The sequence below is a fragment of the Mesoplodon bidens genome, assembly GCF_964165515.1.
Source record: "Mesoplodon bidens genome assembly, chromosome: 18".
In the NCBI taxonomy this organism is placed as follows: Eukaryota; Metazoa; Chordata; class Mammalia; order Artiodactyla; family Ziphiidae; genus Mesoplodon; species Mesoplodon bidens.
In genome coordinates this window covers 51142931-51166391 of record NC_138175.1, presented here as the reverse complement: position 1 = coordinate 51166391, position 23461 = coordinate 51142931, and the positions used below count along the sequence as shown (strand labels likewise).

At 55.5% G+C, this 23461-nt stretch overlaps 1 protein-coding gene across 2 annotated transcripts; it reads left to right on the top strand.

Annotated features, from left to right (window-relative positions):
• Positions 1 to 1486: 1486 nt before the first annotated feature.
• EXOC3L2 (exocyst complex component 3 like 2) lies at positions 1487 to 21537 on the top strand (the record flags this gene model as incomplete). Of its 2 annotated transcripts, none has more annotated exons than XM_081217589.1 (12): positions 1487 to 1505; positions 5267 to 5805; positions 8538 to 9171; positions 10712 to 10823; positions 11820 to 11921; positions 12022 to 12122; positions 12345 to 12455; positions 13822 to 13957; positions 16885 to 17007; positions 17483 to 17638; positions 18436 to 18557; positions 20971 to 21537. In XM_081217589.1, 11 exons carry the CDS (start codon positions 5283 to 5285, stop codon positions 21248 to 21250), a joined length of 2400 nt encoding a protein of 799 aa, XP_081073715.1. In that variant the 3' UTR covers positions 21251 to 21537. The 2 variants fall into 2 exon arrangements, with proteins under 2 accessions (XP_081073715.1, XP_081073714.1); XM_081217588.1 differs by lacking the exon at positions 1487 to 1505 and adding an exon at positions 1780 to 1811.
• Positions 21538 to 23461: the final 1924 nt, after the last annotated feature.

Sequence of the window (23461 nt, the reverse complement as noted above, 5' to 3'; positions counted from 1 at the left end):
ATACTGGTGATGGTTGTCACAACCTTGTGAACGTACTAAAAACCACTGACTTACGCACTTTAACAGGGTGAATTCTATGGCATGTGAATTCTATCTCAATAAAAAAATTAAGTTAAAAAAAAAGAGGGAGAGATCCAACAGTGGCCACGGCCCATAACAGGCCACTTTGGTTCCAGCTCGGGCTGCCTTCTGATTACCACAGGTCCACACTGATTTGGGGAGGACGTAAACTGTTTCTCCCCCTCCCCTCTAGGCCAGCAAACCGGCCCCTTTCCCAGGGCCCATTGTCTGGCAAATCCAGTCCTTGAACTGAAGCCTTCAGACCTTGGAATCTTAACCCCTGGTCCACTTATCCCAACCTAATGTCTACAGAGCCCTCGCTGGGGCTGGGGGAAAGCAGTGATCCCTGAGCCCAGCCCCTGACGCCAATGTCAACCCTACCTCATCCCAACCCCAGTTTTGCTGAGGCAAGTGATCATGCTCTCAGGCCAAACGCCTGGGATGCTATGCCTGAGCCCCCAAAGGGCCACCTAAACCTAAAACCCAGCCTTAAAGGTCACCCTAATCCTGCATCTCACCCCATCCAACCCCCAAGCCATTCCCAGCCCCAGCAGACCTGCCATCTCTATCCCCAACTTCCAATCCTTGGCTCTGATCCATCCCCATTGGTGCAATCAGTTCACAGATCTTTACTGAGCACCTACTATGTGCCAGGCACGCGTCTGGGGATAGCAGATGAACAAGGTAAGCAAAATCCGCTGTGAATTTATATTCGATTGGGACAGTCAGAAAATCTACCAAGGAGACAGAGGAGTTTGATCATTTCAGATTGTAGAAGGTGCCATAAAGGAACTGGCAAATCAGAGCAATGTCCCCTGAGGAGAGGGAGTACAGGGCTGGCAGAAGTACTTTTGCTGGTCAGGGAATGTCTCCTTTGAGGAAAGGACTCTGGAGCTGAGACCTGGATGATAACGAGGAGTGGGGGGCGTATGGAGACCTGGCGACGGGGGCTTTTAGGCAGAGAGAACCACAATTCCAAAGTCAAGCCCAGGGTCACCCCCTTAGGGCTCCAATCCCAGCCCCTGGGCCCAGCAGAACCTTCCTTCATGTCTTTACCCCAGAGCAGGGAACGCAAGAGAGAGCTTCGGGCTCACATCCAGCATGGGGTGTCTCCGGGGGTACCCAGGATGGTGTTGTCACCTTGGGAGGTGTGAAGAGCAAGTGCGCGGGGGGGTGGGGGGGTGGGGGTGCCAATTCCGGCCTGGGGTTGGGGGCTGAGGGTGGGGACCTGACCGCGGCCTTGTCCTTCTTCCAGCCCAACCACAGCCTGGCCTAAAAGGGCAGACAGATAACAAGTCCTTCCCGCCCCTGGCCCCAGAGAGGGAGGGGTTTCCTGACAGGAAATTGACCTCCTCTAACCCCCCCCTCCTCAGATCCAAGCTCTCCGCAGTCCTGGCTGAAGTACAGGACAGCAGCGCGGCGGACAGAGGGACACTGACAAGGAGGTGAGTCTGTGGGAGGAGGGGGCAGGACTCACACGCCCCTGGGGCCCTCTGAATTGGGGGCTGGACCAGAATTTGGGAGAACGTGTGCCCTGAAGCCAGGAGAGTCTGGGGGCAAAGAGAAACTGTAGGGCCTGACCTCGGGAGGGTGCCAACCAGCAAGAGGGTGGTGGGAGGAGGTGGGGGAGGGTGCAGGGAAGACTCTGGGGACTCTGACGATCTAGGTTGCCAGGGAGTCATGGAGAGCTTGGAACCGCCAAGGGAGAAGAGAGACAAGATGTCATTGGGTCGGAAGCTCTCGGAGTTCAGGTGGGAAGGCTGAGGCCAGAGAGGGATGAGCACCCTGCTCCATCCCCAGGAGGTGGGGTCTTGGAGATGGAGCCCGAACAAGGGTTGGGATGCAGATGGGATGAGGTTGGGAATGAAGATGCGGATGAGCCTGAAACAGGCTGGGCTCGTGACAGAATTGTTTGGGGGCAAGGTCTGGATTGCGGTTGTATTGGACACAATTTGTAAGGGCAGTTCCCTGATACAGACACAGGGCTGGAGGTGATGACTTCTGCAAACAGGTTGGCTGGCCGGCAGAGGGTTTGGGACTTTGGGGAAAAGGCTGGCAGTGAGGAAGAGGAGGAGGAGCCCAAAGAGGGAAGCTCTGGTGGCCAAGACATCCTGCAGGAGCTGGGAGGCTGGGGGCTTGAGGGATGCCTCGGAAGTGAGTCAGGGGCCGGGCACTGGGAGGCAGACGAGGGGGCTGGAGGGGGCAGGATGTCAGTTTGCAGAGGTGGGTGTTGGAGCCAGGAAGGGGAAAGACGTCGGGGCCAGTTTTGGGAAAATGTTGCAGCCAGGTCTGAGGATGTTGGAAATGGTTTGAGGGGGATCCAGTTTAGGGGTGGATATGGGAGCCAGGGAGGGAATGTCAAATCTAGCATGGGTGAAAAAAAATCCAGTTTGGGTCATGTTGACTTCAATTGGAGGGAAATTGGAGGCCCCTGTTTTGAGGGGGGAGGTGGACTTTTTTTTGGGGGGGGGATGATGGAGCCATTCTGGGGATTAGGCATGTGGAGGCCAGTTTGGAAGATGAAAGACAGAGAAATCAGTGTGTGGATAGTGTGTGTATGGGGAGGGGGCTGGTATCGATTGCCCACAGCCATGGGGGTTCCAGGCAAGGGTTGCCATGGTGACTGCCTCCCTGGGGGATCGGGGACCATGGAGACTGGAGAGAGGTTGGGACAGTGTTTCTAGAAACAGGAGGCTTGAGAAACAATGGCTAAGGTGTAGAGGGTGAAGTCAGGGAGGGAAGAAGAGGCGCCCCCACCAGGAAAGGAGATGCTCTTGCCCATGGCTCAGCTCACTCAGGGCCCCTGCAGCATCAGCCTTCCTCCCAGGCCCCCACCCCCACCCCGTGCACTCCTACACCCACTGCCCCATCTTGACCCTGTCCCTAACCTGCTCAGAACCTGTCCCGGTTCAAAACAACCTATGTGTCCAGCCATAGGAGGATGTGCGAATATCTGATCCTTAACACGGATTGGTTATAGTCGTACGGTGGAATAGTGTGCAGCGCTTGATTAGTGCCACAGAGACAGGCATAGAAAATCTCACATGTAAAATGTGAGGGAAAAAAAGCAAGATGCAGGGGATACCTGCAGTATGACAGTATTTATGGAGAGCTTGAAACCATGTAAAACAATATATTATTTCTGGATACCGGTCTGGGGAGGCAGGCACAGGGTCAAAGTCTGCTTGGACGGCTTTCCTTGGGAGAGGGCTAGAGTGGGCGGGATCAGGGAGGGGCTTGGAGGGCTTCAGTGCATTTGCAACGCTTGATTCTTAGTTCCCAGACCAGGGATTGAACCCGCACCCTTGGCAGTGAAAGTGCAGAGTCCTAACTACTGGACCGCCAGGGAATTCCTGCAATGCTTGATTCTTAAAACAAAACAAAACAAAAAAGAACCCAAAAGAGCAAATGCTTGCATTAGATGCAGCTACTAGGATCGTAAGCACAGGGGTGTTTATTAAATTTATTTTCTATACTTTTCTGAACATTTGGAATCTTTCATCATTTTCAAAAGTGCCCCTTCTATGGTTCCCAGCGCCCTCAGGAGAAAGTCCAAGCCCTTCCTTAATGGTTTTCAAGGCCCTGTGTGGCCTGCTCCTTGCTGAGCTCTCCGTTTTGACTTATCATTCCTCCTCTCCCACAAGGAATGAAGTCCTTGTCTCCTTCCTTTGTTTCCTGTTTAGCACCCACTCATTACCAGAGTGCCTGCCCCAGGAGCTGGGGACACAGTGGTGACCCAGACAGCCCGCCCCTGCCCTCTTGGGGCTCACAGCCCAGTGGAGGACACAGACCCATTCCCAGACAGTGATGACCCAGAGTGGGAGTTTCAAGGGGGGTGCACCTGACTCAGCCTGGGCATCTGGGAAGAGGCAACACTGGGGCTGGGTCCTGAAGCCTGAATGGAACATGGAGAACAGGCCTCCATGTATAAACAGGTGCTGAAACCCAGAGGAGCCTGAGGTAAGGAGGAGAAGGTGGGGTGGTGCTGACGAGGTGTACAGCTGGCAAGCAGGGGGGCCTGTATTTCATCTCGAGGGCATGGGGGAGCCATGGAGGGTTAAGAGAAGAGGGAGGGGCAGGTCTGAGCCTTAACAAGGTCCTCCAAGGTAGACTGGAGAACTAGAGGCTGGAGGTCAGGGAGGGGGCTGCAGCAGGGAAGCAGGAGGGGCTTGGACTGGGGCAGCGGCCATGAAGAGGTAGGAGACGGATTTAGGAGAAGGAATGGGCAGGACTCGGGAAGCTTCGAGCTCCATGAGGGCAGGGACTGGGTCTGCCTTGGCCACTGCTGTGTCCTCAGGGCCTGCTCAGGGCTGGGCCCATGTAAATACCTAATCAGTTTGTGTGTGTGTGCACGAGTGTGTGTGTGTGTGTGCGTGTATGGGGATGTGTGTACGGGGGTGTGTGTGGAAAAATCTACATAACAAAATTTACCATACTAACCATTTTAAAGTATACAGTTCAGTGGCATCTATTACATTCACAATGTTGTCAACCATCACCACTAATTCCAGAACGTCTTCATTCCTCTAAAAGGAAACCCTGTACCAGTTAAGTGGTCACAGCCCAGTCCCCCTCTCCCAGTCACTGGAAACAACTAATCTTCTGTCTCTATGCATTTGACTATTCTGGATATTTCCCAGTAAAATGTTTGTTGGAGGAATCAATGGGGTAGGGTAGAGGAGACAGGGGTACTGACTGGACAGGGGAGACGAAGCAGGTGGCCAACTGTGTGAACAGGACACCTGGGTAGACGGAGGGGTGGGGCCTGGGTCCCCATGCAGTCTCTGCCCTTTGCTGGCTGTGCCACCATGGGAAAGAGCCTTCCCCTCTCTGAGCCTGTTTCCTCATGGAGTAGAAGGGTGCACTAAGATCATGAACACCCCTGGGCAGGAGTAAGGTAGGGGAAGGGTCTGGACGCTGATGCTCAGGGGAGAGAACCCTGGTTCTGGAATCTGACAGGCCTGGGTTTGAAACCCGACTTTGTCCCCGAATCACTGTGGGACCTTAGGCAAACACTTGTGCTCTTCTGAGCCTCAGTTTCCTCATCTGCCAAATGGGCATAGTGACATTACTCTCTTCATGAGACTGTGCAGACTCAAGGGATAAGTAAGTGCTCAGACCAGTGCTTGGCACACATGCCCCAAAGTGCTGGGTACACAAAGGCATTGTCATCAACACCACCGATGGTCCATTATTTTTTCCCCAGGTCCCCGCCTGTCAAAATGCCCATCCTGAAGAGTCTAGGGGTGGCAGACTCTAAGATGTCCCGGGCGGGGACACTGCCCCTGAGGTCCTCTCGGAACCCCTTTGAGGAAGCTTCAGGGCTAGAAGAAGAGGAGGCTGGGGAACTGGAGACCCTGCCCAACGGAACATCATGTCGCCGCCGTGCCACCCTGGAGAAGCTGGCAGGCCTGGCCCCCTTCCGGCTGGGCAGAACCCCTGGCCGGCGGGCGGGCAGCCCTGGGGATGGGCAGCCTCGCTCTTTCCTGGGCCGTGTGCTGACGCCGGGGATCCGCAGGAGCTCAGCAGATTTTGGCCTCCTGGCCAGGCTTCAGGGGACCCGAGCCCAGGCCGATGAGGAGGCGACTGGGGAGGCTGCCCGGAGACTGGCCTTCCTGAGACTGGGGCGTGGGCCCAAGCCCCGGCGGGCGTCACTGGCTGAGAGGGTGGTGCCCGCAGGCGAGGCGGCTCCCGAGCCCCCGCCCAAGGTCCCGGAGCCCCCAAAGATAAAGGAGCCGCTGTCAGGTGAGTCGGGAGCCCTGGCCCAGACCTGGGAGAATCACAGTGTCTCCACCCGTGACCCCATCTCCATTCACATCTCCAGCTTCCATCTGCCCACCTCCACGGACACGGCCAGCCCGTCCCCGCTGCGGTCCTAATCTCCATCACCAAGCTCCAGCTTCAGCACCGTCTCCACCCACAGCCCAATCTGTCCCTCTCTCCATCTGCCTTCAACCTCGTCCCCTTGTCCAACAACCACCAAATGACCAACTTCGGTCTCATCTCCTCCAATCCCCTCCCTGTCCCCAGTTTCAACCCTCTCTCCGTTACTATCCTCAAATTCAACCTCAATCCCATCTCCTTTCAAAACTGCCTCTTCCAGCTTCTGGTGCTTTGCTGGCAATCTCGGGCGTTCCTTGCCTTGTAACTGCATCCCTCCCACCTTCCATCCACACATGGCCTTCTCTCTGTCTTCACATCATCTTCTCCTCTGTGCATGTCTATCTGGGTGTCCAAGTTCCCCTTCTTCTAAGGACACCAGTCATAATGGATCAGGGCCCACCCTATGACCTCTTTTTAACTTGCTTCCCTCTGTAAATGACCTATTTCCAAATAAGATCCCATTCTGAGGTACTGGGGGTTAGGACTTCACATATCTCTTCTTCTTGGGGTGGGGGACAAACACAGTTCGACTCATAACACCACCCCTGTTGTATCCTCAACCCCAATACTACCCCAAACCCCAATGTCTTCCTCAATGCCTTTTTGGTTTCCAGCCATACTTATTCCAACCCCATCAGCCATCGCCACCTGAGGCACATCCGCATGCTTATTCCCAATCCATCCCTTTCGCCAAATGCCACCTTTAACCTCATTGCTACGCCCGACACCATGACAAGCGCCAACTGGTCCCGTCCCACGCCATAGCTCATTCCTCTACTCTCATCCCATCCTCAATCCCAGCCCTGTGTGCAGCTTCAACCCTTTCCCCTCTTCAGTCTCACTCCCACCCCCCAACCCCAGGTCCATCTCAGTGTCCCCCTTCAACCCCATGCACCTCCCCAACTTCCTCATTCAGTCCTAGTCGCACTCCCAGCCCCCATTTTCAACCTGAACCCCAAACTCAACCTCTTAATCCCATCTCCACACCCAGCCCGAGTCTCAATCCTAACCCCCCCATTTCCAACCTCCAACTTCAACTGTCCACATTCCTAACCCCAGCTCACGTCCAGACTTCTTCAAACTCACCTCCATCTCTACCTTCTTTCCATCCTCAACTTTCACCTAAACTCATCTCCAAGCCCATCCCTACCCCAAACTCCAGATGACATTCTCAACTCCTTTCCCATCTCCCTCTTCAGATTTCAGCCCCAACCTCACCCTAACCCTCAACGCCCTCATCCCAGCCTCCACCTTCATCCCCATCCTCTTCTCCAGCCTCAGCCCTGCCCAGTCCCCACCTTCCTTCAACCCTGTCCCCTACCCTGCCTCTAAACCCCCGCCCCCATCCCCACTCCTACCCTCCCCCATGGACAGCCCTTGCTGCCCCATCACTGGAGAGGCCTTCCTTCAACCTGATGCCCTCCACATCCTGCGCCAGAAGCTATTTCAGCCCCTGCTCCCTAGGGACTGGGAGGGCACCACAGGGAGGTGAGAAGGGAGTGACTCAAGCCCCCGCCTTCTGGAAACGGATGGGCAGAAATAGCACTGGCCAGGAAATAGTTTCTCTGCCAGGGAGGAAGTGGAGGGGGCTGGAGGTGTTGGGGGTAACCCTGGGCCACTGGGACCCTCTGCCTTCACTCAGAGGCCTCCCGTGCCCATGACTCCCCTCTCCTGGGGGAGTGTGAAATCATCAGAGAGGCCAGGTCACCCCTATAGTTGTCCCCACCCCCGAAAGACCCATCTCTGGCCTTCATACCCTCTTCCCACCTCCATGCCCCCAGCCTGCCCCCCAGTCCACTGGCTCTCTCCATCCCTCTCCCCCTGGCTCTCACTGTCCTCCCTTGGCCACCCCACTTCCTCTGATGCCTTTTTTTGACCCTTTTTCTATCCTACCCGCCCTCAACTCCCCTAACTCCTCCCCACATCCTCACCTACCCCGATACTCTCTTCCTAGCCCTGACCCCTTACCCCAGGCCCTAACCCTTTCCTTCTTCCTCATTCCCCTAACCCCACTTCCTCTGACTCCTCCTCTCATCCTACCCTCTTCCTAATCAGACACCCTTTCATCTTTTTTTTTTTGCGGTATGCGGGCCTCTCACTGTGTGGCCTCTCCCGTTGCGGAGCCTGTCCGGACGTGCAGGCTCAGTGGCCATGGTTCACGGGCCCAGCCGCTCCGCGGCATGTGGGATCCTCCCAGACCAGGGCACGAACCCGTGTCCCCTGCATCGGCAGGCGGACTCTCAACCACTGCGCCACCAGGGAAGCCCCCTTTCATCTTTTGACCTCCTTCTTATATCCAGACTCCTTCTCCCATCGCCAAACCCCCTCTTCCCTTCCCTAACCCCCTCCTGTCCCCTCCCCCTTGTCCTGGCTCTCCCCCTTGCTCCCTCCTCCCTCTCCTCCCCCTCCCTTCTCCTAGGCCCCTCACCTGACAGCCTTCTCTCTTCCCCTTCTCCCGAAATGCCCCCACATCCCTCTCTGCCCCCCACCTCTCCCCCTCCCCCGACCCTCTTCCCCTCGCCCCCTACCTGTTTCCCTTCTTCCCCCCCTCCGCCCGGTTTCCCAGCCCCTGATCTCCCGCTTTGCGCCCACAGTGCTGGAGATCCTGAGCTTGATCCAGCAGCGCGAGCTCGCGCGGGCCGACGAGCACATCTTGGAGCTGGAGGCCGAAGAGATGGCGTCGTCGGGGGGCGGCGCGCCCGGGCCGCCCAAGGCCGAGGGCGCGGGCGGGGGCCGCCGGGCCCGGGACGTGGCTCTGCTGTATGAGGCCCTGCAGCGCGAGCTGTGGGCGCTGGTGCGCGAGACGCTGGCGGGCCCCGGGCCGGGCGCAGGCGCCGGGGCGGGCGCCGTGGCGCAGCTAGGTCAGGTGCTGGTGCAGGAGGAGGCGGCGGACGGGCGCCGGGGACCCGAGGCGGCCCGCAAGCTGCGCGCCCGCTGGGCGGAGGCGGTGGCGCGTGCGGCCCGGGAGCGCCTGGAGGCGGCGGCGCCAGGGGCGCCCGGGGGCCTGGCCGGGCAGCTGGAGGCGCTGCGGGGGCGGCTGCTGGAGGATATGGGCGTGGTGCGGGGCCGCCTGGCGCCCTCCTACCCCGCCGGCCTGGGCGCCTTCGGCGTCTACCTGCGCGGCTACCACGGCGCGCTGGCCGAGTGGATCGGGGCCGCCGCCCGCCGGAGGCTGCCGCTGGCCGACCGCTACGCGCTGCTGCACTGGCACAACCAGGTGTACCCCAGGTGAGCGGGGGCCTAGGGATCGGCTGCCCCAAGGTCGCGTAGAACCGTCGCTTCCCCCCATTCCCTCCAGCCCCGGCCCCTTCAGAACCTAAGGACTCTCCTGGACCTATATTCCTAGAACCTTAATATCGTTGACCCTTCCAGGCTCAGCACTGGTGACATTTACAGCCCGAGAATCTTAGCGCTCTCCACGCTTCCCGCGCTAGAACCTCAGCAACAGGGATCCTTCTGATCCTAGAACCTTACCACCCGCCATCCTTCCGGTCCTAGAATCTTAGCATTGTTGACCCTTCCAATCCAAGAATCTTTAGAATCATCAACACGTACACTCTTAGAATCTTAGCACTGCCCGCCCTTCCAGTCCTAGGAACTTAACACCAATGACCCTTCTCATCCTAAAATCTTGGCACTGTTGACCCTTGGAATTCTAGAACCCTTACACTGCTTTCGCCTTAGACCCTAGGGCACAAGCGCTGACTCTTCCAATCTTAGAACTTTAGAACTGATGACAATTTCAATCCTAGAACGTTAGCGCCAACAAGCCTTCGAATCCTAAATTTTAGCTTCATCCCCGCTTTGGATCCTAGAACTCTGACACTTGTCGGTCCTTCCAGTTTTAGGATGGTAGCACTTTTGGTCCCTTGAACTCTATGATCTTAGCATCAAGAACCTGAGTACCATTGACCCTCTCAGGCCTAGAATCCTATAACCATCGAGGCTTTGGATCTTAAAACATTTCCATTCTTGTGGCTGGGAGATGGAGTACTGTGATCAGCTACGACTGGGTCCCTACAGGCTCCAGGGAAAAGGGAGTTAGCCACACCCAAACCACACATTGGAGGGTGAGGGAGTGGGTGGTCCCTCATGGACATCAGGATGCTGTCACCAGAAAAATGGGAAGGCCACAGTCACCAACACTGACCTGTCCAGATCCCACTTGGGAATATATGTTCATGACACTCACATGCCATCCGTGAGAGATGGAGGCAGAATAGAGAGCCTGGAATGGTGAGACATAAGTTAAGTCTGATTTGCAGGGAGATGGGGCTTCTGGCTGAGAGGATGCCATGAGCAAAGGCCTGGTGTGTGCAGGGGTGGTGGGGAGGTGTGGGGAGAGTGAAGGCACGGCACAGGCCAGGGCATGCAAGAGGGTAGAGGCTGGGAGTGAGGGCTGGAGCAGCGAGGCCTCCAAGGCTAGGTGATGACGTAGGGACTAGGGGCGGAGGTGGAAGGGAGCTTCTGTCTGGTGAAGTTCTGGCGGGTGAGACCTTGCGTGCCAGGTCACAGAGCCTGGACTTGACCCCTACGAGTCTTGCCCGGACACCATCCATCAGGGAGCTGACTCAGGGAATTGGAGCCAGGGGAGCAACAATTCCAGAGACTTCCTTTGAGGGATGAGCAAAGCTGGCCCCAAGAGAGGAAGGGAGAGGCCCAGGTCACAAACACACAGGCTGTGAAGGGATGGAGGTGGGGAGGGGTTCAGCTGCCCAGCCCCACCTCTCACAGACGCCCCCACCCTGTTTCTTACCCCCACCCCCAGAGAGGTCCTAGGTCTGGTGGACATGGTTGCCCTGGAAAATGGGGAGCTGGATCCCCTTCTGTCCCCTGGCACCCTTCGTGGCTTGGAAGATGAATGTGTCACAGACGTTAAGGTACCTGGAACTTGGCTTTGCTGATTAGGGAGCCAGAGGCGCTCTGCAGAGGGGGGTAGGGTTCACACTGAACTTGGGGGCCTCTCTCCGCCCCCTTTCCCTATCTCCATCTCCCCTTGCCCTTTGTGGACTTCTGAGTTCCGTCCAAAAGACATAGAAATGTAAGCCCATACTGATCACTTCTGTCTTACGTTCAGTGTATCTAATGCACCCGGCTGGGCATGGAGACACTCAGTAAAGGTTCAATACATTCAGACACTTCAAATCTTACAGCAAGAGAGAGTCAGTCACAGAACCTCAGCTCGCAGACTCAAAGACTCACAGAAGGAGGGCATCAAAGTATCTCTGCATATAAGCAGGGCTGATAGTAAAGACGGTTAATAACTGGCCGGGCACAGGCACCGCTGAGCAGAACGGCCCAAGCTGTAAACAGCCATCCCAGCCACAGGAGTGTTTCCGGTCTAAAAGCCAGTCCTGCCCCAGCCACAGAAATCAGTATCTTTGCAACTTGAGAGCTTTGAATCTCAGGACCGAACAAGTCTACATTCTCAGACTCACTGAATTGAAGACAACATAGGACCAGAGAATCCAGAGATGTGTAAACCTTAGAATCCTAGACACTTGGAATTCTTGAATCACAGAATTTGGAAATCGTGAAAGAATCGTCTTGCAGACCTGAGAGCAGAGTCTTAGAATCATCAGATAATGAGAGAATAAGCCCTTAAACCCTCTGGCTATTAGATGGAGGGGGCTTAAAACCACAGACTCAATATCAAGTGCCAAATTGTAGACTTAGGAATGGAAGGGGCTGGGGAAGTTTTCTGGTCCAGGCTCTCTCCCCAGTGTTACCTTGATGAGCTCACAGGTAGAATCCAGAGCTGCCGGGGGCTAAGGGGCGGGACGGCGGGGAAGAGCGGGGAATCCTGGTGTGAGAAAGGGAGGGAGAGGCTCCCAGGGACTCTGACTCCTGCCTCTGCCCCCACTTCCCCACTCCAGGCTCAGACACGGGCAGCCCTGCTTCGAGTGCTGCAGGAGGACGCGGGGCACTGGGCAGGTGCGGAGGACCAGTCCAGCAGCCTGGCACAGGATGTGTGTGAGGTAGGGGGCGGGGAAGAGGAAGGAGAATCAGCTGGATGGTGACCAGTGGGAAAGTGGGACCTCGCCTCCTCATCACTTCTCATCCCCCTGGACCACGCAGCTGCTGGAAGAGCACACAGAGCGAGCGCCCCGCATCAGCCAGGAGTTTGGGGAGCGGATGGCCCACTGCTGCTTGGGGGGGCTGGCAGAATTCCTGCAGAGGTATGGAGTGCTGGGGGGAAGGGCGCAGGGGCATCTGGGGTGGCGCCGGGGCATCTGGACCCGGGAGCCAGCAGAGAGAGGAGAGCTGAAAGTGAATCAAGTCAGCATGGGCAGGGGCGCCTCTGTGGGGATCACAGGCTTTGCTGGGCTGAGTGCCCAGCCAGGGACCCTTATCCAGCGGTGCTCCATCTGTCTACCATCCTCCCTTTCTCCTCCCACCAGCTTCCAGCAGCGCGTGGAACGATTCCATGAGAACCCAGGAGTCCGGGAGCTGCTACCCGACACCTATATCAGCAGGACCATCTCCCTGGTCAATTGTGGGCCCCCCCTGCGGTGAGAGCACCCCCCGCAGTGTGTGGGTGAGAAGGCCGGTCCTGGGTGACAAGCTGGCCGGGGGTGCCTGGATCCTGGGTGGGGATCGCAGAGCTAGCCCCGAGAGGCATATCCAGGGGACCTTAGAAGCATAAAACCTGGGAGTCCTAGAAAGAACCGTAGCATCACAGAGCACTAGAATTATAGAGTAATCAGAGCCTGGGAGTGTTAGAATTACAGGAACCTAGAAGCCAGACTCCAGGGATTACATTTTTTTTAACTTTTTTATCTTATAATACTTTCCTTGTATAGTTGATTTAGCATGTTGTGTTGATTTCTGCTGTACAGCAAAGTGATTCAGTTATATTACTTTACCTTTTTACTGACTTATTTTTAATTGAGTTTTTAAAATTGGGAATGCATTCAAGATACAAGAAGGCACACAGTGAAAAGCCTCCCTCCCCCCCTCCTTCTCTCCAGTTACTGCTAATGCCTCACATATCTTTCCAGGGGTATTTGATACATTTACCAGTAAATATGTGTAAATAAGTGTATATATGCATAGACACACTTCATGCATATGCATAGATATCCATGCATATGCATATTTCATAATATACAAGTAAATCTATTACTATGTGCATACATATTATTCCTTTTCCTTTTAAAAAAAACACAAATGGTAGAATATCGAACACACTCTGTCCTTTTCCACTTAACACCTTGGAGATCTTTCTGTTAGCGCCTCAAGAGTTCCCACCAGCTTCTTTTATATCTCTTATAGCTGAACTGTCTTCCACCGCTTGGATGTGCTCTCATTCATTTAATCTGTCCCCAGTGGATGGACAGCTGCCTCCACTCTTTTGTAGAGAAAAACCTGGCACATCTGTCAACTCCCGCAAGTGTGGGGACCAGGGATACATTCTCAGAAGGGAATCTGCTGGGATGTGGGCAGAAAGTGCCCAGTTGCCCTCCAGACCAAGTTATTCTCCTTTCAGTGATGGAGAGGGTCCTCAACTGTTCCAATGACAGAAAATGAGAAGGGTCGGATTTTAGAATTGCAGTCCTGTAGAAGCACAGACTTTTAGGATGGAAGCATCCCCACTCTCACCCAGAAAGCAGCGAGACACACAGACCCCTTCCTCCCCACTCCATCCCCCAGACTCCCAGCCATTCCACAGAGCCCCCCCAACCCCCAATCCTCCAGACATCCCCTGATATTTCTCAGCCCCCAGGCCCCCCCAGAGCCCCTGACTTCCCCCAGCTCCCCATCTGACCTGTCGCCCCTGTGCCCCACAAAATAGGGTCCGTCTAATGGGAGGCAGGTCCAGGCAGTTGGGCTGAGATGTTGAGGCTCCTTGACTTTTGGCTCCACTGATCCCCACAGGGCTCTGGCGGAGCGCCTGGCCCGGGTGGGACCCCCTGAGAGTGAGCCGGCCCGGGAAGCAGCAGCCAGCGCCCTGGACCGAGTGACCCGACTCTGCCACCGCATCCTGACCGACCTGCTGTTCCAGGAGCTGCAGGTGAGAGAGGCAGTGGGCTGAGTGGGGCCGGGGCAGGACAGGGGAGTGCCCCCACCCAATCCTGCAGTTCCTTTCAGCCCATGACTCAGTGTTCGGGAAGCAGAGGGGGTGTGTGGGGGGGTGATGGCCATGTCTGGCCCGTTTAGGGGGACGGGGGGGCACAGGAAGGAAGAGGTGGGAGGATATGGTCAGGGGGAGGATAGAGAGCGATCAGCACGAAGGGGCCTAGGGGACTGGGTGGAACCCCTCCTCACTGAGGTCCTCCAAATCCCTGCCCAGCCTCTCCTAGACCCTAGGGCCTCATTCACTCATCCCGGGGTCCTGCACATGCCCAGAGGGGACTGGGTTCAGAGGTGGGTGAGAACGGGGTGAGAAGCTGGTGGGAGTACCCGGGAATGGAACTGAGAGGTGTGCGTGCCCCTGGTTGTAATTTGTGCTCAATCCACATTGTACGTCGGGTTGTGTCCCACCTCTGCTTAGAACCCTCCATGGCTCCCAGCTAACTTAGGGCAAAAGCCAAAGTCCTCCCTGTGGCCCCCGAGGCCCACATGGTCTGCCCTTTCCCTCTCTGACCTCATCCCCTCCCACTTTCCTCCTTGCCCCTCGCTTCTCCTTAACGTGTCAGACACATTCCAACCTCAGTACCTTTGCACCTGTTCCCTCTGCCTGGACTACTCTTCCCTCAATAGCCACAAAGCTCCCTCTCTCACCTCTTTCAAGTTTTGACTCAAATGCCACCTTCTTAGAAGGACCTCCCCTGACTGCCCTATTTAAAATAGAAGGCCCTGAGATTCCCACATGCCCCCCCGCCCCGCTACTCTATTTGTCTCCAAAGCACTTATCACCACCTGCCATGCTATATCCTTTGCTTTTTTATTTTTATTTTTTTCCAATCTGTCTCCTCCCATTGGAATGTCAGCTTCTCAAGGGCAAGGATTTGTTGGAATGTTTCTAAAATAACTTTTCTATTATGGAAAATTTCAAACATACACAAAAGTAGGCAGAATGACAGAATGACCTCTTGTGGACCAACTCCAGCAAGTATCAACTCCACCTCTCCCCCCACCTCTCCTGCCCACTGGATTCTTTTCAAGCACATCTTTGGCATCCTATCATCATCCGTCAACACTTTAGCGTGTATCTCCAAAAGATAAGGAACCCAGCCTTTTTAAACAAATGTAACCGCAATGCCATTTTCCTACCTAACAAATGGAACAATCAGTCCTTAATATCATCAAATATCAGATCAGAATTCAGAGGCCCCCAAGTGTTTGTAAGTATCAGGCGCTTGGAGTTTTGTTTATCTCCCTTTGTGCTGTGTCCCCAAGCGTTCTCTAATGTATCCCCAGTGATCCACCCAGGGCTGGGCCACAGGAAGGGTTCAGAGAGTGTTTGTTGAATGACTAAATGGACAAGCACGGGAATGAAAGTAAGCGAGTGTTGGGGGGAAGGGGGTACAGTCTTTGTTCCAGGCCTGGCTGTACTGCTTCCAGGTAGGGGGACTTAGGCAAATGGCTTTCCTCTTGGGGGTCTATGTTTGCTCAACTGGAAAATGGGCCCAGGAATTCCAGGCGTCTCAGATGGCTGTGAGGAAGCAATGGGCTTGTGGCCATAAAGTACTTAGCTTGGGTCCTGGCCCTCGGGTATTGGCCATTAGGGAACTTCATAAATGTACAGAGTTTATAGCAACAGCAACACGTCCTGAGCTGAGTGCTGTACCAAGAGCGTCAGCTCATTTGATTCACACCTGCTTTCCAACAAAAGCCCACAGGCCTCATTTTTGGAGGTTCAGAAAATTGGGCTACCATGGGATGAGAAAGCAGGAAGGGGGTGCTGGGCTGAGTGGGATAGGAACCTGCTTCAGACCCCCATGGACACCAACCCCAGAGGTGTCCGGGCACCTCATGCTCCCAAGTATCCATCCTACGGCAGCACCTCCCCCTCGCTCCTCCCAGCCTCCATCTGAGGGACAGACCCACTGCCCATCCCACCTCCAGGATCCAGATGCCTCCCTCCCCTCCCCCAACTGGTGGCCACTTACTACATCCTATGAATCTACCACCTGCATTCTCCTTTCCTCCTCCTCATCCCTTCTCACCCCTTCCCCTCCTTCCAGACCCCCCATTTCTGCCTCAGTCTTGCCCCCTCCCAGCCATCTCGGTGAAGCACAAAGCTGACCCTCTCCCTCTTCTGCTTAGAACCTGCCATGGATCCCCAGTGCCCTCAAGAGAAATCTGGGGCTCCTCCCAAGCCCAGGAGGCCTGTGTGCTCTGCTCGGTTCACCTGACCAGCCCCATCTCTTCACTGGGCAGTCATACAGGCCCCCCATCCCCCTGATTAGAAGGGTCCTAGCTTGGTTTAAAGCTCTGCTCTCTCTGCCTTGAAGTTCTTAATACTTTTTGAACAAAGGGTCTCCCATTTTCATTTTTGCACTGGGCCCGTGAATTATACAGATGGTCTTGCCAGCCACACTGACCTTCTTTCCGGTCCTCTGACCCGCAAGCCCATCTGAAATCTGAACCTTCTTCACACTGGCTTTCCCCTCGGATTGAGCCACTCCCTCTCCCACCATTCACTTGGCTAACAGTGACCATCTTCCTGGCCTCAACTCTGGTGCCCTCTCCTCCAGGAAGCCCTCCTTGACTCTCTATGCTGACTCAGGCTGGGCTTCCTAAACCCCTGGGCTCCCTCTTTCCAGCCGTGGCCACTCTGAGTGGTCACTGTCTGGGGAACGGGTCTGTCTCCTCTTCTGGAGCAAAGCCCCAGGAGAGCAGGGCTGGACTGTCTCCGCACTGCTGTGTCCCCAGCACGGCGCAGCCCTGGTTCAGCTCGGAGCAGCGTTTGGGAACAAATGTTGAATTGATCTATGAAGAAAGAGGGCGGAAGGGAGGCGAACTGTGACCCTCTGCCCACTCTGTCCCACCCAGCCGCACTTCGGCAAGCTGATGCGCAGGAAGTGGCTGAGCAGCTCGGAGGCCCTGGATGGCATCGTGGGCACGCTGGGCGCTAAGGCCCTGGCACTGCGCAGGATGCAAGATGAACCTTACCAGGTGCATCTGCTTGTGCGGGGGAGGGACGCAGGGTGGAACCCGGGGCCGGTGGGTGGGAGGGTGGGAGAGCGGAGCTAGAGCGCTCCTAAAGGGGAGAGACCCCTTCTAGGTGGGGAGAAGCTCTCTCAGGGCGAGATAGGTGGCGCTCTACCTGGGGTCTGCGCGGAGGGTGCCTGCGGATACCGGGGTGTAGCGCGGGATGCTGGCGGGGTTGGGGCCTCTGGATGGCGGAGCTCAGGAGAAAGCGGAGGGGGCTGGGATGGGGCACCCTCTGGGGGCCGGTGGGGGAGAGTCCGTGAGCTGATTAGGGGGGGCAGGACAGGGGTCACCCACTGGGAGCCGGGAGGGCCGCCGGCGGCTGGGGGTGGGCAGGGGTTCCCGTTGGGTGTCCGGAGCGGGAGCGGGCGGGTAGGAAGCGGGGAGGGTGGGGTTACCGGCGGCTCACCTCCCCCCCCGCGTCTTCCCGGGTCCCCAGGAGCTGGTGGCCGAGCTGCACCGGCGGGCGCTGGTCGAGTACGTGCGGCCCCTGTTCCGCGGGCGCCTGCGCTGCGGCTCCGCGCGGACCCGCAGCCGCGTGGCCGGCAGGCTCCGGGAGGACGCGGCGCAGCTGCAGAGGCTGTTCCGACGGCTGGTCAGTGCGGCCCGGGGGTGGGGGGCTCCGAAACTACGGAAAACTTTGGCTTCCGGGAATCCCCAGACTCGATAGCCGGGGGCTTAGAATAAGACCCTCACCCAGTTTGCAGCCAATAGTAACACTCTGATCTTCGCCCTCTGAGGGTAAACATTGCCTTTCTAAATGAAAGAGAGAGCGCTCTGGGCGCAAATGAAGAGAAAAATGGTCCCTATGCCTTGTTGTGGGGATTAGATAAGTCCCATTAAAAGGGCTTAGGACCTAAACATTAGCTATTATTATGAGCACAGATAGTCGCTAAATGCAAGAGAAACTCAGAACCTTAGCGTTCCCAAATCCAAGCATTTAAAAATCAGCAAATCTTATTAGTACCCAGTTGTAATGAGCTGGACGGGAAGGGTCTCACTCCGCCGCTATTCCAGGAGTTTCTAACCTAGAGTCCTTGGAATTTTCTTTTTAATTTTGGGGGAGATAATTGTAGAGTCACATGCAGTTATAAGAAAGAATGCAGAGAGATCGCTGGCATACCTTATGCAGTTTCCCCCAATGGTAACATTTTCCAAATTTAGAATAGGTTTTGAGGGGTGTCCCCGAGCCCCAAATTATCTGCAAAACTGGGAGTAGGTTATATTATGGATTTTTCTTCAAATTTCCAAAGGTTCCAGATAACCTCTGACTGCAGTCTGCCCTCTGCCCGGTTTTACGGACCAGAAAACTGCCAGGCGAGGCGAGGCCTTGGGAGGCTGTGGTTTCGAGGGGGTGGGTGTTGAGTGTGAGCCCGGGGTCTTCCCCTGCAGGAATCCCAGGCCTCGTGGCTGGACGCCGTGGTGCCCCGTCTGGCCGAAGTTCTGCATCTGGAAGACACGCCCAGCATCCAGATGGAGGTGGGGATGCTGGTGCGGGACTACCCAGACATCAGGTGAGATCCCCGCCCCCACGCCGGCTTGGTTCCTTTTTGCCCGCGCTGCCGCCAGGCCGAGGTCTCCCGGCGAGCCTTGGCATCCGTCCCTGCGTTTCCTGCCCCTTGGGCGAGGGAGGGAGGCGGCGAGCGTGTCTGACGGCCGTTTCCTGCTGGAACCAGGGCATTATTAATACGATTTCCCTCCTTCTCCTGCCGCCGCCGCCGCCGCTGCCGCCGCCGCCGCCACCAGGGCTCGCAAACAAACAAGCAGTCACAGGAAGCCCAGGGCAGGGGGGCGCGGGGCCGCCCGGCGGCAGGAAGGGCCGGCCCAGCTGGGGAGCCGCGGGGGACACGGGGACACGCACGGGCACACGGGCGCACACGCACTGGGACAGTGGCAGGCGCCGTTCAGATCCTGATGGACCATTTCCTTTCTCTGTGATCCTCTCTGAGCCCCAGTTTCCTCTTCTGATCCATGGGGACAATAATACTCTTTTCATAGGATTATTGGGGGCTGATTAATCATCATCCGTGGTCACAGCAGTAACAATACCAATTCCTCCTTATTGGGTTCTTATGTCAGACATAAGAAAGCATCTTACATACCCACTCTGTGAGTTATTTTATTTATTTATTTATTTTTTGTAGGCAGCATTTGAGTATTTTATTTTATTTTTTATTTTTGGCTGCAAGGCTGCAGCATGTAAGAGTTATTTTAGAATATAAGCTATTTGAGAAAATCTTTGCACGTCAAAGGCAGCACTGTTCTGAGTGCTTAGCACCATCCGATGTAGGCGGAAATTAAGTAGCTGACCCCAATGTCACAGCTGGCCAGCAGCGAAGTTGGGACTTGAGCCCAGGCAGCAGGCTCTAAAGCTGGTACACCTGACCACCACACAACACTGCCACTTTCATAAGGTGGTGGCAGTCCTGCGGTGCTAGTCGGGCAGACATTCTGTATGCAGAGAGACAATCCCCCAGGACCCAGGTGTAAGGCATCAGCTGGGTTGAGGTTGAGGACGTGGGGCTGAAGGTGAGGATTCTGGAACTGATTCAGGATGGGCGGTTCTGCTTCTGAGGTGTGGGGCTTATGTCCTTGGGAAAGCACAGAGCCCTGGAGTCGCATGGGGGCCAGGGTCCCCGCATTCCTGCTCGGTTGGGGTTTCTGAACTTGAATCTGAACTTGGATATGCAGCTGAGTTTGAGAGGTCTCAAGCTGGGCTGGGAGGAGGGGTTCCAAAGCTGAGTTTGGGGGCTGTGTTTTGCATCTATGTTGAGCTGGAAGGTTCTTGAGCCCCATTTTGGATGAGTGTTTTGGAGCTGTGGGGATTCCAAACTTGGGATGCAGGAGGGTGAAGAGACTGAGCTGGGTTGAAGCGGGTGGTGAAGACCCCAGAACTCTGCTTGAAATGAAAGTTCTGGAAATGAATGTTGGGTGCAGGATCTTGAGTTGAAAGATGATGGTGGTTCTGGAGTTGAATTTTGGATCCGGGATCTGGAGCTGAGATTGGGGTGAAGGGACGGTTCCAGTGTGTTGGATTTAGGGGCGAAGGTTGTGGAACAGAGTCAGTTTTTTTTTTTTTTTTTTTTTTTTTTGCGGTACGCGGGCCTCTCACTGTTGTAGCCTCTCCCGTTGCGGAGCACAGGCTCCGGACGCGCAGGCTCAGCGACCACGGCTCACGGGCCCAGCCACTCCGCGGCACGTGGGATCTTCCCAGACCGGGGCACGAACCCGTGTCCCCTGTATCGGCAGGTGGACTCTCAACCACTGCGCCACCAGGGAAGCCCCAGGGTCAGTTTTGAGCACAAAGTTTCTGGTTGGAGTGAGCGTCCCCAAGGTGAATTTTAAGTTCTGGAGGAGAATTTTAGTTGAGAACAATTGCAGGAATGGGTTAGAGGTGAAGTGAGTGTTCCAAGGCCGAATTTGGATGAGGGTTCTGGAACAGCAGTGGTGAAGACTCCAGACCTGGGGTTGGGGTGAGGTGAGGGTTAGGCTAGGGCTGTGGGTGAGCACTTCCGGGCTGGATCTGAGTGATGCTGTGGGGCTGAGATGACAGTGAAGTTAAGGGTTGCTGTAGAGTCCAGAGCTTAAACAGGTGCAAGGGTACCAGGATGGAAATTCCGGAGCTGTCTGAGCCAAGTTGGGGGTGAAGATGGAAAGCTGTTTTCATCAGGAGCTGAGATGGGGCACAAAGGAATACCCTGCGCTGGGGTGGCAGGTGACAGTTCTGGAATCCACTGTGCGCAGGAGGATGTGGAAGTGTGTGGAAGGGACGCCCTGCAGGGGGCTGCTATGGAGGAGGAATCCAGAGGGAGCGAAGGGGCTCCAGAGCTAAGGCAGGTTCTGGAACAGACGGCCGGGTGGGGCCCACAGGTGGGCTGGGAGTGTATCTGGAGGACCCGGTGCACCTGTCCCCTCCTCTACCCCCAGGCGGAAGCACGTGGCAGCCCTCCTGGACATCCGTGGCCTGCACCACACAGTCGCCCGCCATGAGATCCTGGCGGTGGCCCGGGACTTGGAACTCTCTGAGGGGGGGAGCTTGTCGCCCCCCCGGGACCATGCCTTCTTTGCAGACATCCCTGTGCCCCGGCCGCCTTTCTGCCTCAGCCTCCCTCTCTTCCTGGGCCGCCTCTCCCTCTCCCGGCTGGCCTGCCTGCCCTGGCCTCGGCCTCCATCTCCGTCTCCATCGCGGCCCCGGGCCCAACACTGAGACTCTCCCGGCTCCACCTCAGTGCCCCCCATCTCTGCTGCTGACAGACCATCCTCCCGACTCCCTGTCTGGGGCCACAGACCCCTGGGCTGGCAAGATCATTAGTGGTCTCCTCACCTACCCCCAAACTCCCTGTACAGAAGAGAAAGCGGCCGGAAGGAGCAAGGACTTTCCCAAGGCCATGAAGCCCGTTCCCAGCACCACCTCCCCAGCCCAGTGAGTGGTGGGTGGTGTTTTGGAAGGCTCTACAGAAATATCCCAGGCCCCCCCTTTCCCCTCACCTCAAGGTCTGGCCTCAATCCAATGTATTAAGGAACGTACGATACTTACAATAAAGAGGTTTCTATTTAACACAAGGAAGGGCTGAGTCCCCAGTGTGTGGGGGGGAGGAAGGACCCGGGGCAGGGCCCAGGGCCAAGGGCTTCTCACACGCCCAAGGCCGGGCTAGGGTCCAACTCTTGGGCAGGGCAGTGGAGGCTGAGGCAGGCCCTGCAGTGCAGGAGCAGCCGGGCCGCCCTGTTTACACCAAGTCCCCGAGGCTGCGTGACTCCACAGCAGGCCCTTGGCCTCTCTGAGCCAGCGTCCCTCGTTTTGTCAACCCCAAAGTGCCTTCTTTCCTGGGCCTAGTGGTTCCACCTTGGCAAGCCCCCACCCCCTCATCCTTAGCCGGGAAACTGTATCAAGAGAGGAAGGAGGTTGGGGGCAGGGCTGGCAGCATCCAGGGCGCCCTCCTGGGTTGACGCAGGAAAATGTCAGGGTGGGAAAAATTCCAGCCTCTCACCCCCAGCCCTGCCGGATCCTGGTCCCCACGGAGACCTTGAGGTCACCTCCTTTCTGACCCCTGCCCCTCCAGCCCAGTTGGACAGCCTGTGATGGATGCTTCCTGGCATGGCTTTTTTTTTTTTTTTTCCTGCAAAGTCGGAAGGAGGAGGCAGCCAGGGGTCAGCGTGGAAGCTGTGGTTGGAACCTCACGCACATTTGAACTCACGTTTGAAGGTGGGGACTCGGGACTCTTGGAGCCCCAGGACTGTGTGATGCCGGATAGGAAGCTGACCCTCTCTGGGCTGTGGTTCCTGTCCCTCTCTGAGGAACTGCTTAACCTCTCTTTGCCCAAGACAAGGTGAGATGCCCAGAGGATATATGCACCTCACTTGATGTCCTAAAATGACACTTTCAATGTTATTGATATACAAGAGAGAGGAGTTGAGGAATGGACATTTTGTACGTATTTAATTAAAGATGTATTCACCTTCGTTTGGCCGGGTTCTTTACAGATTTTGGTGCCCCGCTTAAAATCGGCTGTATTGAAATATAATTTACACAGCAGACAATTCATCCATTTAAAGTGCACAATTCAGCGCAATCACCCTCACAGTCAATATTAGAAAATTTTCAGCACCCCCCCGCAAAGAAGCCCTGCACCCCTCAACCATCAACCCAGCCCCTCTATCCCTCTCAGGCCCTGGTGACCACTGGCCTACTTTTCCTCTCTGTAGATTTGCCTGTTCTGGACATTTCGTATAAATGGGATCATAGAATATGTGGTTTTGTGTGTGTGTGTGTGTGTGTGTGTGTGTGTTAAGAGCACAACGTGAGATCTACCCTCAACACATTTCTAAGTGCACGATACAGGAGCGTTAGCTACTGGCACAAAGTTGTAGAGCAGATCTTTGAACTTAAACTGTATGCTCATTAAACAACTCCCCCTTCCCCATCCCATCTGTTCTCTACTTTGACGAATCGGAGTATTTTAATTTTTTATTATTTTTTATTGAAGTATATAGTTGATTTACAATGTTGTGTTCGTTTCTGCTGCACAGCAAAACATATATAGACATTCTTTTTCATATTCTTTTCCATTATGGTTGATCACAGGATATTGACTAGAGTTCCCTGTGCCGTACGGGAGGACCTTGCTGTTTATCTGTTTTATATAGTAGTTTGTATCTGCTAACCCCAAACTCCCAATCCATCCCTCCCCCACCCCCAGAGTCTGAGTATTGTGAATACCTCACGTGAGCGGAATCATGCAGAATTTGTCCTTTTGTGACAGGCTTATTTCACTTCACCTAATGGCTTCCAGCTTCAATCATATTGTCACAGATGGAAGGATTTCCTTCTTTGTAAAGGCTGAATAATATTCTACTGTATGGGCTACACAACATTTTCTTTATCCATTCATCTGCTGCTGGACATTTGGGTTGTTTCTGT